Here is a 17772-nt window from a genome sequence, read left to right on the forward strand (position 1 = left end):
TAAAAAAATAGGGGGGGGGGGGGGATATTTTCATATCTGTTATTACAACACAATGAGGGGGGAATTTCAAAGGAGCAATGCAATGAAAACTCAAACAAAACAAAAATAAGGTCCCATAAAATTTAGTAAACAAAGAAAAAACTTTAATGTAATTCATAGAAAAAGCAAGATAGAGCAAAAAGAAAGTCACTGATTTATATCTTGTACTGTAAGATTTCTGACTAAATGTATTCACTTTTTGCAGGTACATGTATAATCTGATCTTCAAACCCAATTCCTTTAAAATTCTCATTTTGTTGAAACAGAAAAATGAGGGGTTTAAAAACCAGAACAGTTTCTATTGTGTATTTGTTAAATAAAACACATGTAATAATCTTTTTTGAAATATATCATGAAATCTGACAAGTAAGAGTATTTTACGATGTGTCAAATTGAAAAAGGTAATTGTGAACTGTCACACCGATTTGGGTGACATTTTTACCAAGGGCAATTTACATATCATATCTTTCACACTGGAACACCAATTAACACTAATGTCCAGTCAGTGGTCATTATTTTGACCACCATAAAATATTAATATGTCAGAAACTGGCCTTTCCTATTTTTGTAATCAATTTTATCTTATTCCAATGGGGATGATTTTCAAAATTTGAAATTGCTCATTTGGGTATTGGAAAATAGGCATACAGAAGTAACGAGAAATACATTGATTTGCTATTATTTAAAATCGGACTTCAAACGGATAATTATCTCATTGTGTTTGATAATTTTTTCAATGAAAAGGAAAGAAATTTAATATTTACATTCAAAAAGAGAGAGAAATTGAAAAAGCAAAATTTAAAAATTAAAATGTAAAACTAAACAGCATGTTAGTCTTGGAAAAAAAATAATTGTGGATTCAATGCCAATCAAAACTAACATTTATATAAAATTCTATATAACAAAATGCATACTCTGTTATGATATCTTTTTTGGTCAAAGGATGGGAAAAAACTAATACAACTATGAACTTATAATTCTAGAAATTAAATATTAAAAGTTTAAATAAACACAGTGTCAATCTGTTTCTCTTTGTATATATATATCTGAAAATAATTAATAATGATGAGTGTCTCTTGTGGAGCAGGAACTGTGCACCTGCCTTCTGCACCTAAGTTCTTTATTTACTATAAGTAGATGCATTTAATTTGGAGGATTATTTCCTCTTTTTTTTTTTCCTTTTTCTTTTTTTTATCCATGATTTTGAATTACCTGGCCGTCCTGATAGTTTCTTAATTATCACCGTTAACTCATAGAAAAGCTTTGTATTTTGCAAATTGAATGTTAAAAGCCCCCCGGAAGATAAATTTTTCCTTGATAAAATAATTCTTTGATGAAACACATCTAAGGCTTTTGTAACATTGCATGATGATAATTGAATGTCTAATTGAAAAGTTACAAAAATCAATTTCGTGACAGTTGTCAGTAGAAGTTGACGTAATTGTCCATTAAAATACAAAATATTAATAATAAATGACCACCCTTTTTACATGTGACTGGTCAGTTTCATTGTCCACTTGCCATCAGCATTAATTAAATCAATAATTGAGATTTTTATTGTCAAAACTTACTGGAAAATGAAGGGCTATTTTAATGAGTTATAATAAAACATTGATGGTCAAATAAAGTGGACAATGGCTGTCATTTACACTGATCAGTGGTGTTGAGAGGTCAGCTGTGATGCAATATTGTCCATCAAAAATTTAATTAAAAGTTTTCACAATGGGGGAAATGAGCATATTGAGTTTTTCTTTTTATAGAAAATGTCAGACCCTTCAGCTGGACATGATGGTCAGTTTTGGCATTTGGCTGGCTGTCTTGTCATGCAACTTCATGGTGATGTGACTTTATCAAAAAATAATTTAAATTATCTTAAATTTGCATAATGTGGATTCATTGTTTATCATGGGATACCAATTTTGTTGGGGTGTACCTCTGAATCATGCATTTCAATATTAGATGAAGTAAAATTTTCAAAAGGCTTGTAACTTATGCCAATTTTGGCAAATCCATGGAATCATGCAAAATACAATATTTCATTTATCCTTTAAAATTGATACCAAGGAAATAAATGAATCCACAGTATATATTTTTTATTAGATGAAACAGATGTTAAATAAAAGACAATCAAAATACAATTTTTGAATTTGACAGTAAAAATAAAATTAAAATAAAATAATTAAAGTTAAACTAATTATCTATTAAATTTGAATGATAGACTTCAATAGATTTACAAAAGTGACGTTTAAGGATATTTGAAAAAAGAGTTTTTTTTCATTATTTAAATCTTAATTTAATGATATATCATATATATTATAAATTATTCAAAACAAATCTTATAAAAAAAGAATAAAACATGTCCAGTTTTAGGTCAGTTCTAATAAATTTCTGGGTCCATCAAAAATATAGCTGTACTGTTGAATTATTATTTATAGCATTTGTCATGTAAAATAATTAATGTACATAACTGAAAAATCTATAAAAGACCCCACTATCATCAGGGGCAATAACTCAAAACAGTTAATAGATAAAAACCACACTAGTCTCTCGTCATTCCGACAACTTTATTGGTGAATTTATGTTTTTGTCCACACGTCTAATTGTTAAAATGAATGTCCACTGTCACAAATGTCCAGTCTCCAGAAAAAAATGACCAGTACAAATTTTGTTCACCCGAGGGTATGATTTGGACGAACACCACCTGGTTAATGGGTCTACAATTATGTAATTTTATCACAGGTTTAGGTTTTCGTGTGTCTACTCAACCGTGAAAAAAAGAAAATTAAATGTTTATTAGTACAAATTAGGATAATAAAAAAGCTGAGAAAAAAAGATAATAGGAGGTTTTTATGTATAGAGGTGATATCAATTACAGATCAGGAAAGAAATGACATGTAATTAGTTAATGATTAAAAACATTACCAATGTATACTTATACTTATGTTACGATTTATACTTATATAACTGATTTTACATGAAAAATGGAAATTCTATCAAAAAATGGAAATTGAAGCAGTTTTCTTTTTCTTTTACTGCATGAAGATTTAAAAAAGTTAAGAAAAGGAAAATACTTTTAAAATGGAAATCAAAATGTTTTTTTTTTCTTTAAATTAAATAAGGTTAAAAGATATATTAAAATAAGAAGTTTTATTAAAAAAAAGAAGATGTGGTATGATTGCCAATGAGACAACTATCCACAAAAGACCAAAATGACACAAACATTAACAATTATAGGTTACCGTACAGCCTTCAACAATGAGCAAAGCCCTTACCGCATATAGTCCTGTTTAAATCAGTTAATATCGTTTAGGTAAAAGTCTAAAATTGCTTGATATAGATTTATTCAGAAGTTTATGCTTGGAAAAAAAGGTTAGTATCAGGAATATAAAATGAAAAAAAAATAATTAAATAGTCTCCTTGATTGAATCTTGCTAACTCAAATGTAAATCCCTATACATGTATTTTTAATATAGAATTTTAAATAATTCCAAAACGAACTTACAACTTTAAAAATAAATATCATGAATTTAAATGAAGATAAAAATAAAATATCAACTTAAAAGTTTGATTGTAATTTCATATGTGAACAAAGATTAATGAGATGATTTGGGAAAATGTTGCACTGGATGAATTAAAGTACATAGAAGTAGTAAGAACTGACCAATACAAAATTACACCAGAAACTGACCAGTTGTATTCTAACCTTGAGAAAGTGATTATGTTATCATATGATGGAAAACACCAGGCAGAGAAGATAAATATCTCATAAAAATTACTTAAAGAAGATTCTCCCAGCTGGTCAATCTGACCATGTAAATCATCACTTTTTTGTGCTGCCAAGAAGGGGGACAATTGGGATAATTAAAGTTTTTATTTGAAATTTTCATAAAAAATGTGTTAGTTTGTCATTTCAGTCATTGAAAATGTGAAAATATCATTAAAATGATTAAAAATAATACAAATAAGAAATTTGATATTAGTAATTATTGGTAATTATGAGTTAGCTCCCCTTGGGAAACCTCAGTGCATGTAATCTTGGCTTGGATAATGAAATGAGTTGTACAAAAATCAATAGCTTTATCAATATGTGATGGTCAGCTTGACCCTTCCAACATTCTTTTTCACTGGGTCATTTATTGTTTTTCCATTAAGCATACTAAGTGCACTACGACTTTCTCACAAAAATTAATTAGATGACCACTGTATACATGGCCAGTACTTTATACTGATAGAATGAGATAGCATTCATTAAAAATCCTTGCAATCTTTTGATAGTGAATATATTAACATGTTTATTTGTTTAGACAAAGAAAAAGTTCACCCAGTACATTTTTCATGTAAATATTGACAAAATTATGATTTTTCGTTAGTCATTTGTGCAAAGTACATTTTTCACAGTAAATATTTACAAAATGATAGGTTGTTTATTTCAAAATTTCACAATTTATACAATGTATAGTTTCTTATCACTAAAATGTTTTTATTTACGCATTTGCAAGACTGGATCAGCATAAGTTGATGTTTTAATTGAAATAATTTAAAAGGCTAAGACAAAAGCATTTTTAGCTATAAACTTTTCACATGGAATTTTATCAAAAAGGTAAAAATTAACTGATTTGTGAAAGGTCAAAGTTTGTTCAGATCTATGTGACAAACAGTTTTGTTTCTAAAAACAACAACATTTTGTTATAAAACATTTAGAGAGAAAATGTGTTTGCATTACTTGACCTCATTACCAAATTTATGATTAAAAAATTATGGAACTTAAATAGAAAAGTTGGACAAAGTCAATGGATTATATAGTTCTTTTTAAAGTCGTAACAAAAAGCAATTTCTATCCTTGTAAATTATTTGTGTAATGCACAGTGACTTATATAGTCAAGTAAGGCCTATTCTGAATGGTCAGTTTTTTTTTTTTTAATTTAACGCTTGTAATGCAGAAGATTGCCTGCCTGGATTTTATGTTCTTGTTATGGTTAGTTACTGTAAATGCACAACTAAGACCATAGTCGAGGGAGAGGACAGGGGGGTACCCTTCTCCCTTCTTCCACCCCTCTTCTCCTTTCTCCTACCACTCTTCTCCTTATTTTTTTTTTTAATTTACCGGAAAAAAGAAAGATGTTTTATTTTTTCATATTTTATTTTTTTCTCCAACTTTTTCTCCTTCCACTCAGCCTTCCTCTCCTACCTCCTTTCTCCCTTCTCCTTTCTCCCATCCCCTTTCTCCTACACCCTTTCTCCTTTCTCCTACCCCCTTTCTCCCTGTCTCCCTTACCCCTGTCCTCCCCCTCATAGTCAGATGCTGATTGAGGAGGGGGCACCTGGTTGCAAGAGCTCCCTTTTTGTTGGAAAAATGTGGTTGATTATTTAGGGAATCACTGAAGCATGGCTGGATTGGGCCCCTCTTGTGCAGTCAGTGAGCCCCCCTTAAGAAAATATCTAGATCCGCCACTGACACAAATGGAAAGTTTCTAACTAATTTTACCCTAGAGAAAAAAATCAGTGGAATTACACTGGAATACCACTGATATTCCATTGTAATTTCCACTGGAATTCCAGTAATTATCAATGGAATAATTTGGCTGGAATTCCACTGGAACTACATTGGCTTTCCACTGGAATTACAATGAAAATTCCAGTGTTATTTCACTGGATTCCAGCCAAATTATTCCACTGATAATCACTGGAATTCCAGTGGAAATTACAGTGTTATTTTACTTGTATTCCAGTGGAATTCCAGCCAAATTATTCCAGTGGAATGCGAATGTAATTCCAGTGGTATTTTGCTGCAACTCCAGTGGAATAACTACAGTTCCAGTGGAATTGCTAATCTGACATATACGCCCTATTGCTGGCCTTATCACTACTTCTGAGAAACACACAATATAGTGATTCATCATATGATTGATCTGATCATATTCAAATAAATAACATTTTTAACATCCTATCCATGAACAGAAAAATGTCCTGCATGGTTTGTATAAGTAGAATAAAAACAGTGTCTATATGGTCAGCTTAAACCGTACCCACAAACTGATTAACTAATATAAAAATTATGTGTGATATATAAACTTCTCTTCCTTTCTGTAATTCAAAACTTGCTGTCTCTGTACTTCCAACTATAATTGCTGAATAAAGGTATTAACATGGAGTCTGCATAAAATCTGTTTCATATCATTGCTGGCAGCTCATATTTAATCCCCTAAAAGTACAAAAATATCCACAAAGAATCAATTGTTCAAGAGGTAATGATTGTATGAAGCAATAAATTCAATAGAAACAGCATTATGCATCTTAAATTGCATTGGAAGTTTAAGTTAAACTCAAATTTAGTACCCCCCCCCCCCCCCCCCCCCCCCCTTTTAACCCTTGAAGATAAAACTGGCGACTTAAATTATTATTAACGTTTCACCAAGTTAATTTACGATGAATATTATTCACACAATTTAATTTCTACATATCAGATTATCATATATACCCATGTACCATTTACATGTCAGATTACGATATGTCTGTTATGAATGTGACAACAATATATCAATTTATCATTCTTCATTAATTTATTGTCTGCCTAAACTTTCTGATGTTTTGCTCAGATTAAAATCCTAAATGTTTTATATTGCCTCAACAAATTGTATTTCATAATCATTATATGTTAAATCAAATACTTATCTGAAAACATCTGCGTTTGGATTCTCCATTTTTGTTATCCAGCGTAATCATATGACGTCATATTTGCAAGTGCGTTTAAGTCAAGGTGTCAATCTCGTCCCATATAATATCGGCCCGAAGTTGATTCGTCCCTGTAATGGTATTTCAGTGAACTTCTCAAAACCGGTCGTCCGTTGGACTACGGAAACAGCCGATTTGCGGGGTTTGCCGGTTTGTAGAAATTTAAAATCACAAGAGTTACTTCCCCTTAATATGGGTGTTTGAGAATGTTTTGAAAATGTATTTCACTTTCATTAAAATATACGTTTTCCTTTTTAAATTTTAGTTTTGTATATAATATCTATCTTAAAATACAGCTACAACTTCTATTTCATCTTATTTTATTTTTTTATTTTGCAGGAATAAAAAAATAAAAACACCATACATTTATGATATTTCACGAATAATTAGATAAGATGTTCTACTCTGAGCGGTCGAAACAGTACGTATGATACTCATTTGTACGTGTGCTGTAAGTTATAAATGTTACACCTTGTCAAAACGCAATAAAATAGGAGAGTTATGAAACGAAATTGACAGGTGAACAGATATTACAGCCTCGGACTATTAGGTGACCTGATTGAATTTTATTGACCGAACAATTTGTAGGTTACAGTTATACAAATGAAACAGTAATTTAAATCATTTCAGATGACAAGGCGCATTTTTCGAGAATGAGTTAAAATTATAATGATATAATTATTTAAATACAACAATACCGGCTGGTATCCGATTTCAAGGAATAACCATTTAATATAATGCAAATCTGCTGGGTCTTCTTAATTTGGCCGGTATAGTGGGAGAGGCTGTATTCAGATAAATTTCAATATATAAGAAATAAATAAGGGTGATGCATTAAAACATTTTTGAACAGAATGGCAATTTAATTTTTTTTCTTTGCATGTTGCTGCAGAAGTTGTCATTAAAGCAACAATTAAATTGCCTTTCAATTAAGACATCATAATTATTTTGACTAGGTACAAATGAATTGTACTGAGAATAGTCATTAGAATATAATATAAATACTTTTTCTACCACAAAAAATGGCCATCAGTATCTAAATGATAAATCATGCAACCCAACAATGTATTCCAGTGGAATTACAGTGGTAAAATTTTCAAATGTCATTATTCCAGTGGAATTACAGTGGTAAAATTTTCAAATGTCATTCCAGTGGAATCACCAATCAAATTCCACTGGAATTTTTAGTTTTAAATGATTTACCAGTGGAATTCAAATGAGTCACTGTAAACCAGTGGAATTCCAGTGGAATCAACTGGTATTCCACTGGAATTCCATTGATATTTTCTATGGGGTAAAACTATCATAAATAAGAAAATGAAATAGAAATGGATTCAATTCATTTCATCAAGGATTTGTATACTATCTATTTGTATACTTGCTTTCATACAAAATAAATCATCGAAATAACTTTTTTCAATAATTTTGTAATATTTATCGACTCATTGTAATTACAGGTTTAAGTTATTTGCTTTCAGAACCTATCATATTAATCTGAAACCAATTGATATTGTAGTGTATTTCACTTAAGCTGACACAAAACGTGTAATTATATTGACCTGAGGGATATTTCTATTTTTTAGATGTTTTTTATTACTTTAATCATCCTAAAGCAAATTAACCATGTGTTGCACATAAAAATTGGATTATTGAAAATATAATCAAATACAGATATATAATTCAGTAAAATTTGAGTTATCTCCCCTCGTTCTGGTGTAAGTAATTCTTATAAATATATAGTATATATGTATAGTTAATATTGTCACTAGAAATTGATTTGATATAGTTTGTGCTGATGAAGAGTTGAGCATTAAAACATTGTAAATATGTTTGCAGTATTGAAGTTCTCAAAATTTATACTATAAAACATTATGCTAAAATATCTGTTCCATATATAAAAAAGAAGATGTGGTATGATTGCCATGTGACATCTCTCCACCAGAGACCAAATGACACAGAAACAGAAATTAAAACAACTTTAGGTCTTTATACGGCCTTCAACAATGAGCAAAGCTCATACCACATAGTCAGTTATAAAAGAATCCTTTTATAACATCAACTGTAATTAAAATATACAGTGGTAATAATATTCCAGAAAATCTCTTCTGTTCAGAATTTATATTAAAAGGGTCTTCTCTTGTGTGGCAATATCATACATAATCATATTTAGTTTTGTAATAATATTGGCCTTTAAAATTGATATTGAAATGCAAAATATTAAAACTCAGAAATACTAGTGGTCCATTAGCACTCAGCTGGATACTATATATTTTTAATTTTCATACTAAATTTTCACTAACAACACATTTGCCATTCATTCTTGTTATGCACCCCTTATCATACTCCTTCTCAGCCTATAATACCAAAATAAAAACAATAACAAGCAATAATTTAGGTATTTTAAACTAGTGTATAATGAAGATTTTCTCAGCAAAACTTGTATAAATAGCATATCTTGTATCTTGGTATTTTTAATGATACTTATTTTTATGTCCCTCTTAGGGGCATTATGTTTTTCGATCTGTGGGTCTTGTCTGTTTATATGTCCCTTTGTCCCTCTGTCCAGTTTCTGGTAGAGTGAGTGGAGCATTCATGTACTATAGTTATACTCTTGCCTTTAATTGTGCTGAATGCCTTCATATATTTAAGGAATGACTGTAATCTTTTTCCTGTCTATGAAGGAATAACATAAAAAATTGGGTACACACTGAATAACGCGTGTCACATGACTAAATTATGTTTATGGGCTGATAACAAAATAATGTCGGCCAATCAGAAGACACGTTACATCCAAAATTAAATTATAATAGCGTAAACATAAATGTAATCACAAACTTTTACTATTATAATCTTTCGTAGTAGTAGTTATGTCAAAGGTTAACAGTTGAGGAGAATGCATTTTAATACCAGACAATTTTCTTTTTCCTTTTTTAGTTCCTGAAGATGTTGGGTATATCAAAGATGCCCACCAGTTTGCCCACAGACCATTTCTGGACATTCACGGTCAAGAGAAAACAACACCAAGACTGCCATACCCAGAAATTTACAATCAGCCATCGATATCACCACGACAACATGTTGAAAATCAAAACCAAGAAAAGAACCTATATCCTCAGGTATTTGACAGACAAGAGCAAGAGAAAATCGTGCAGAGACAAATGATTGAGGCCTACAGACGAGAATCGAGAGAATTTGGAAAAATTGAAGAAGAAAGCAAGGGAGATTACTCACAAAAGTCAGATGACCATGAGAAAGCAAAAGAAGCTATTTCACCAAGACAACATATTGACAATCAAAACCAAGAAAAACAACTATATCCTCAGATATTTGAGAGACAAGAAAACATCAGAGAACGAGAGATGATTGAGGCTTACAGACAAGAATCAAGAGAATTTGGACAGATGGGAGATGACATCAAGGGAGAGAATTCACAGAAGTCAGACAGCCAGGATAAAGACATTGAAGAAGGGCGTGAGCAGAAAGAGGAGAGTAACCAGTTAAATGATGGCTTAAAGAAATGTCCTGACAGCATGGAAGATTTTCAAGCAGCAATTAAAAGGTAATTTTCTAGAATCAAACTTGTATTCTGGTTTTGTCGTGTCATAGGGTTGCAGTCACATGGTTACAATTCTGATTGTTATTCACTTGTGGTTTGTTGGTTTGCTGTCTGTCATAAATTATTTTGTTAATAGTTTTGGCATAAATCAGGCCTATGTTTTTTCCTTTTTATAGTTTCACATTTTATCATGTCATAGCCATTTATAAGCTGATAATGGAGTATGGGTCTTGCTTGTTGTACAGTTTCTTATATTTGCTCACGACCACAACATCTGGCCTCACAGTCATAAAACTTTCGAGCATGATTTTTGTACTCAGACTCGAAAATCAACCAAGGAAATTGCTGAATTTTATGTTTCGGGCATGATTTTTGTGCTCTGAGCAATGAGCAAAGTTTTATGCCTTCCAAGGCCTGGAATCTGGTGGATAGTTGACAATCTTACTAGGACTTTTTAAAATTGGATTGCCAACCCAGGTGAAAAAAAGGGGGGTGTCCATCCATATATCCCATTCAACTGCATTGATTGTAAAAAAAAAGGGGGGGTTCCAACCACCAGAATCCCATCCCTTTCTGGAACTATAAATGTAAAGTCTGTCATATCTTCTTACAGCCTTGAATGATGTAAATATGTTTTTCCGTGAAGAATATTTTTACTCTCAGGTGCTATAGATTACAATTTACCTTTTTTTATCCAAATAAGTGGACCTTTTATCGTTTTATTGATAACTAAAATGTAAGTTGTTAAAAACAACTAAATAAAAACTTCAATTTATGTTTCACCTGGTTTACTTGAAGCAGTGTTGCTTAATATAGATTATTCTGTGATCTTTTGCTTGTATGACAAAGAATCAGCTGTTGTATTTTTCTTTACAAGTAAAAAAGTTGGCCATGGACCAAAATTGAGTGATACTAATATTGGGTCATTTCTTTGTACTTTTATTTTGTTTTGGTTTCCATCTCATTGCCATCTTTATGGTCATTTCCTTCCCCTTATTGTTTTTGACCATTTCCTATGTTTGATTAGGATGCTAGAAGGTTTCCGAAGTTATGTAACCATGTCAAGATTTGAATACCTGCCAACTTTTCAAAATGCCCATGGGGGTTGTAAAAGATGGTTCCTATAATCTTACAAAGCCTTCAAGGGGGCTTTCAAATATATTCTTATGTGTTTTTTTTGCTTCTTCATGCTTAAACAAACTCATAGCCATTGTTAAATTAATTGTATTCTTTAAAATAGTGGACAAAATTGCTCTTACAAAACTTCCATTTGGGAGCCTTCATGGGGGAATTTCCCCGCAAATAGTGACAGTTGGGGGGGGGGGGGGGGGTAATGAATTTGGTTTATCTCACATTATCATCATCATAATCTTATATAAGTTATACAATATAAAAGTCCCTTCTTTGAGTTCTTCAACTTAAATCTGTTTTCTACAAACATTAATTTTCTTTTGGATGTACTCTTTTACTTTGGTTCTTGAGAAGTTGGGCTATATACTTAAGACTTAAGTAGTTCTGAAACTGTCATTTTGAAAGTAGAGTTCCTTCTTCAACCCCACCCTTAACCCTAGCACACACCCAACTGCTTTGCTATAGGTGTGATATCTAAGCATTCAATTATAACTGTGGTATAGTTAAATTCTTCTATAGTTAAATACAGCAAGCTATATAGGTAACCAAGAACTAAAATAGGCTTTGCAGCTTTGACTAGATAATAAAATTATGTTTCTTTAAACAATATGTTTATCCTTAAAGTATGGGAATCAGTACCTGGAAAAAATATAAAGAATCAACATGTTACTACATATAAAAAGCAAGGAGTAAGTTTCTGAGTAAAAAAGTTGCAAGTTGTCCATAAACCCCAACCCCCCTTTTTTCTTAAAAAATTTTTTTTGAATAAAACTGACTGGAACACCTGTTTTGCAAACATACAAATAAATTTAACTAAAAACTTTTAACATCCTTGAGCTGACTTTCTAAAAATTTCATCAATTTTTGTATCTCACTGTTATAAAATCTCGAAAAATATTTGTAATATTTACAATAAATTATATCTTATTAAATTTAGGTCAAATTTTAAGTGGTTTAAAAAACTGATGTCTTGTTTGAAGCACATCTTTTTCCGATGAGGTGTCAAATATCGGGCATGTTTATCAAGTGTTTTTGTTCAACTCTAATCTGCTTGTTTTTAAAGGTTTAAGTGTTTTCAATTATATTAACAGGATTTGAAAATAATACATGTACTTCCAATAAGTGAGGATTTTTTTGTTTCATGGAAATTGAAATAATAAGATTTATGACATCTATTTAAAGTTTAAATATTTCCGCAATTTGTCTTGTTAAATTTTTTCTCTTCAAACCAAATTTGGTGATTTTTCATGCATATGTTGGTCTATTTTTGTATAGCTAAGTAGGTTTGAAAAATTAAAAAATAAATCTCTTGAAGTAACTGTGCTCCAAACATAAAAAAGAAGATGTGGTATGATTGCCAATGAGACAACTATCCACAAAAGACCAAAATGACCTTGACATTAACAACTATAGGTCACCGTACGACCTTCAACAATGATTGATTGTTGGTTGCTTTATGCCGCATTAGCACAAAAAGGCTATATAGCGGCTAACCTTCAACAATGAGCAAAGCCCACACTGCATAGTCAGCTATAAAAGGCCCCGATAAGACGTTTTAAAAAGAAATCATAGAACAATGCAGATAGAGAATTTCAACAGAATTGTAAAGGCTGAAAATGATACTTTTAACTCTTTGCAATCTTTTCTAGAAAATGTTAACAATTTATTCCCTTAACTTTTGATTTAATAAAACCCACATCAAACGTTAGACAGATTTTCCTGAATCCAGGACTGATGGATTCATATTAAATGGGAACCGGGCCCGGCAGGGGTTAACTCTTTATCTACCACTGACGGATATATACGCGGTTATTAACACTGTTTAGTTCGTAGTGACTGATAAATCCGCTTGCCGTGTCACCTGTGTATTCGCAGTGACTGATATATCCGCTGTAAACAATGCATGCGCAGTCGCGTTGACGGATATTTCCGTAAAATATACCACTGTTAAAACTCTTTAGATTGGACAATACCTAGGGGGAATCCCGAAATGAACCAATCAAATTCGGTTTTACAAATGAATAAGCTTTCAATTCGTATATTCTTTTTCATTGAAAGGTAATATGTTTACATTAAAATACATTGTTTTTAACACGTGTTTTCGTTTGAGAATTGCGATTGAAACAATGGCCGATCAATGAGCTTTATTCTTCGAATCGGAGGACGAAGATGAAGGGTTTTAGTGTTTTAAGCAGTCTGATATAGACAAAAGTGAAGTTTGAAGTGTCGGCAGTGATATCAGTTATCCGAAAATAGCGAAACGAGGAACCGGAGTTAGATAACGGCATTGAACAAATAATTTGTTTTTCAACATATTTTATTGGATTAATTAGTGAACATAATTGGATCAAAATCAGAAATATAAAAATTCAACCAATTGAGAATTAAATACGTTTTTCATTTTTAATTTCTATACAGTAATTGCTTAATAATTTCATATTTAATTGCACCCCTGTAAAAATAATCACACTGCAAATTATCTCTGGTAGTTAACCTACAAGTCAGCTGCAGTAGCTAACTAATAAAATGTGTGTAGTAGTGAACTGTATGATTGCCTGTGGTAGATAAGAAGTTAAAGTCATAAAACTTTGCTCAGTGCTCAGAGCACAAAAATCATGCACGAAACACAAAAACCAGCATTTTGATTGGTTGATTCTTGAGTCTGAGTACAAAAATTGTGCTCGAAAGTTTTATGACCGCAAGCCTGATATAAGAAATGGCTGGAAGTATTTACTTAAACCAGCTGCTTGTTTTATAGACTTTGAAGGAGAATGGACCCTTATTTGTCTGTCCCAGTGCTGGAAAACTGACATCTTATGTTTGTCTTAACATTTTCTACTCTTTAAAAAAAATCAAGCTTGTATTTTAAATGTTTTTGTGGGACCTGAAAGATGTAAATGTTAGTCTTGTATGTGTTTTAATTTTAGTTCATTTATTTGTTTTGGAGTTAAGTGTGATGTCCATTTTCACTCAACAAGTTCACATTTTTTTTAAGGGCCACGTAAGGCCCATCTCCTGGTTCAGGATTTTCTGGCTGGGTTGAAGACACATTGGTGGCCTTTGGATGTTATCTTCTCCTTTGGTTGGGTTGTTGTCACTTTGACATATTCCCCATTACCATTCTCAATTCTATCAAAGTTTTGGTGCAAAAATAAAAATTCTGCTTTAACTTCCTATGCTATCAGTGACAAGAAGTTCATTTTGTGACAAAGAAAAAGAATGTAAAATTCAAATACAAAATTATAAGTACAAAAAAAATGTACTATTTAAATAATAAGTTATACTGATGTGTGTATAAAATTGTAAAACTATTTTAAATGATTTCACCAATTTCACATAAGTAAACTTTCATTATCCTTTTGAGGAAAAAAATTAATTTAGACAATATTATATAATTGAAAATATATTACATAAAACATAGTTTAAATCCGTTTTAAATTACACCCCATCCCAAAACTCATCTTTTTTTTTCCCTTTAAATCCAAAACGTTGTAATCAAATATCATTTTACTGTGAAAAAGTTCAGCCATAAAATTTACAGGGGTCAGTGAAGCAATAAAAATTAAAATGGTGAAAAGACTGAAGATAATAGGATTTTTTTGGACATATGTTGTGTAAAAGGTGACCAAATGTCATCCAGGTCAGACCAATCTTTTATCCTGCTTACATTACCATGTCATACAGGCAGGTGTTTTTCAATGGTCAGTTTTTAAAAATAAAGGTGGACAATGGCCAAAGGGTCAGCTTTAATTATCCCTTTTGTTGTTGATGATGACCATCAGACCCAATGGTCAGTTTTTATGTTTGACCACTGTATTCATTAAAACCGATTTATTAAAATTTCATTTTTCAAGCAGATGACCAGTGCAGTGGTCATCTTTGCTGAAAAAAAGAATTGTTAAATATTTTGGACGCATGTCAGTCATGGCTAGTGGTTTAGGACAGCCCACTTAAACTAAGTAGGCATGTAATGTATATGTTGATTTTGCCACGCTTATAATGACCTTTAACCTCTGTATCATGTGGCTACGGACAAGTGACCAGTGATATTTTTACATTCTGATAACTAAGTGGACATAAAAAGGATGCTGTTCTGATCACGAGTGTGTTTTTTGTCACTAGTATAGCTAATGGTCATTTGAAGTTTTTAATCAACACCACTGGTCAGTGTTAATGGTCATTACATGTTTTCAACTGACCAGTAAAGATAAGAAAATGCCAGATATTTACCCAGATATTGAGCAGAACCTGATTGGCAGGTAGGGATAATTATTCTATATATTTATAATTATAATGTCAGTAATTATCAATTAATTGTAATCAGGAAAATGATTTAATTACGTAAAATTTCAACTAAAATTGAATTAAAAAAAATGTTTCTATTTTTCATTATTTTTCTTTCTCTTGGTCATGGCTGAATTTTTTGTTATTTAATCTTATTTTATGATTGTGTTTCTTTTTTTTTTATTGTTGTGGAAAGGGTTGTTTCAATTAAGCATTTTCCTAAATACATATTCTTATACCAGAAAAATAATTAAACAATTTCTTCTTAATGTGTAATGACTAGGAAAAATTTAGAAAAGGACATTCTTTACTTGTAATTTAAAACACAAACAAAAAATAGCAACTGTACATAGGGTGTCTTCATTTCATGTAGAATATATTCTCATGTATATTTGTAAGCAAAATTAGTTCAAACACATATAAACCTTGCAAACAGGTTAGGTTTGACAATTGAAATCAGAACAATTTAACTGTAAAAAATAAAACATTTTATAATGAAGGCCTAAAAAATGTGTAACATCAGTTAGTTTTAAATCAGACTGGTTGTTTATTAAGTATTAATTTTATGGGTTTTATAAAAAAAATATATAAACAATTTTTTAGTAGTAATAATTACTGCATAAAAAACAATGATTATTTAATATGTCTTTATGTTTTATTGTACTTTTCAAAAACACATTAGATTTGTGTAACATTTGTGAAATAAAAAAGTCACTTGTCAGTTTGATGTTAATAGTAATACCTTGATGTGGCGACTAAGTTGACATTACATCTGACTTTTCAATTATTGTGTGTCCTATAATGTCTCAGAAAAGATGTTTTTGATCAAAGATTCTTAAACTAAAACAAATTGGTGTAAATTGAAACTTTATCCTAAATGTTCATGAGATTGAAATATTTATAGAATTTTTAAAAAACCTACAGTTTATGAACAAACTGTTCTGCTGTTGTCTGTTCTATGGTCGGGTTGTTGTCTCTTTGACACATTCCCCATTTCCATTTTCAATTTTAACTCTTTCACTTTTAGGATACAAATTTAGTTGTCCTTATTGACAGCAGAAATGTGATAATATATAAATGTCAAGTTTAATCAGAAAGCTCCAAGGGGTTTATGTTAGAAAGAAGAAAAGATTTTTTTACATATTAACACTGGGTAGGGGAGAGTTGAACAAAGTTTTAGATCATCAATTTCATCGTGTGTTTTCTTCCTTGTGGGCAACACACCCTCTTGTGACTTCCTCTTCATCTCTTGCTTAGAAAATTCTGGACTCTCTAAGTTACACTACCAATTTTTAAACTGAAGTGTAGCATGAAACATTACAGTTTAGATTTCATGGAAAAACACTTTTGACCACTTATACATTTGGTGTTTTTGTTAAAAACAAGTGACATCAGTTGAAACAGATGACTTCTTTATCCCATAAATTCAACCCACTTTCCTCAAAATTTAACAGATTGTGATCTTTTTGAGTTATGATAAAACCTGCAAATTTAATTTTTAATTTCATCAAAAATCTCATTTTGAGTTAGCTGGAACAGACAGTAGATATAATGTTTGATACGGTTATTCTGAGGTATGCTTTCATGTTTTATATATAGATATAATTTTTGTTTCCTGTTTGTTTGGTTTTACACTAGTGATGTTTGATGCCCTTTATAGCTTGCTGTTTGGTGTGAGCCATGCAAGGCTCTCTGCTCAAGACCATTCACAGGCCGTAGCCAGGAATTTCTAGGGGGGGGGGTTCGTTGGACTCTCAAACTCTACTTTAACAGTCACAATTCGAAAAGAACATTAACTTTAACAGTGCTTATTTGTTTTCAAGGAGGGGAAGGTCGTCTGAATCCCCCAACCCCCCCTGGCTACTGTATGCTTTGACCTATAATGGTTTACTTTTACAAATTGTGACAAAGTATAAATGCATATATATATCATTGTATTAAGATCTGTTTAAATGGTTTTCTCCAAAGAATCAGGAATATTTAAAAGTAAGAGTGATATGGAAAACATTCAAGATTTTTTCACCACAGTG

At 31.2% G+C, this 17772-nt stretch overlaps 1 protein-coding gene across 5 annotated transcripts in view; it reads left to right on the plus strand.

Annotated features, from left to right (window-relative positions):
• LOC134690799 (protein hunchback-like) overlaps window positions 1–17772 on the plus strand; it is a 70936-nt gene that overhangs the window by 18244 nt on the left and 34920 nt on the right. For 3 of the 5 annotated variants that reach the window (XM_063550855.1, XM_063550852.1, XM_063550853.1), the window contains exon 2: window positions 9706–10330. In XM_063550855.1, the coding sequence (XP_063406925.1) occupies window positions 9930–10330 (401 nt within the window). In that variant the 5' untranslated portion in view covers window positions 9706–9929. Of the gene's footprint in view, window positions 1–4605; window positions 4640–9705; window positions 10331–15328; window positions 15718–17772 lie in introns of those variants that run through there. The other 2 variants (XM_063550854.1, XM_063550857.1) reach the window with 2 other exon arrangements.

This window comes from Mytilus trossulus, chromosome 11, assembly GCF_036588685.1.
Source record: "Mytilus trossulus isolate FHL-02 chromosome 11, PNRI_Mtr1.1.1.hap1, whole genome shotgun sequence".
NCBI classification, from domain to species: domain Eukaryota; kingdom Metazoa; phylum Mollusca; class Bivalvia; order Mytilida; family Mytilidae; genus Mytilus; species Mytilus trossulus.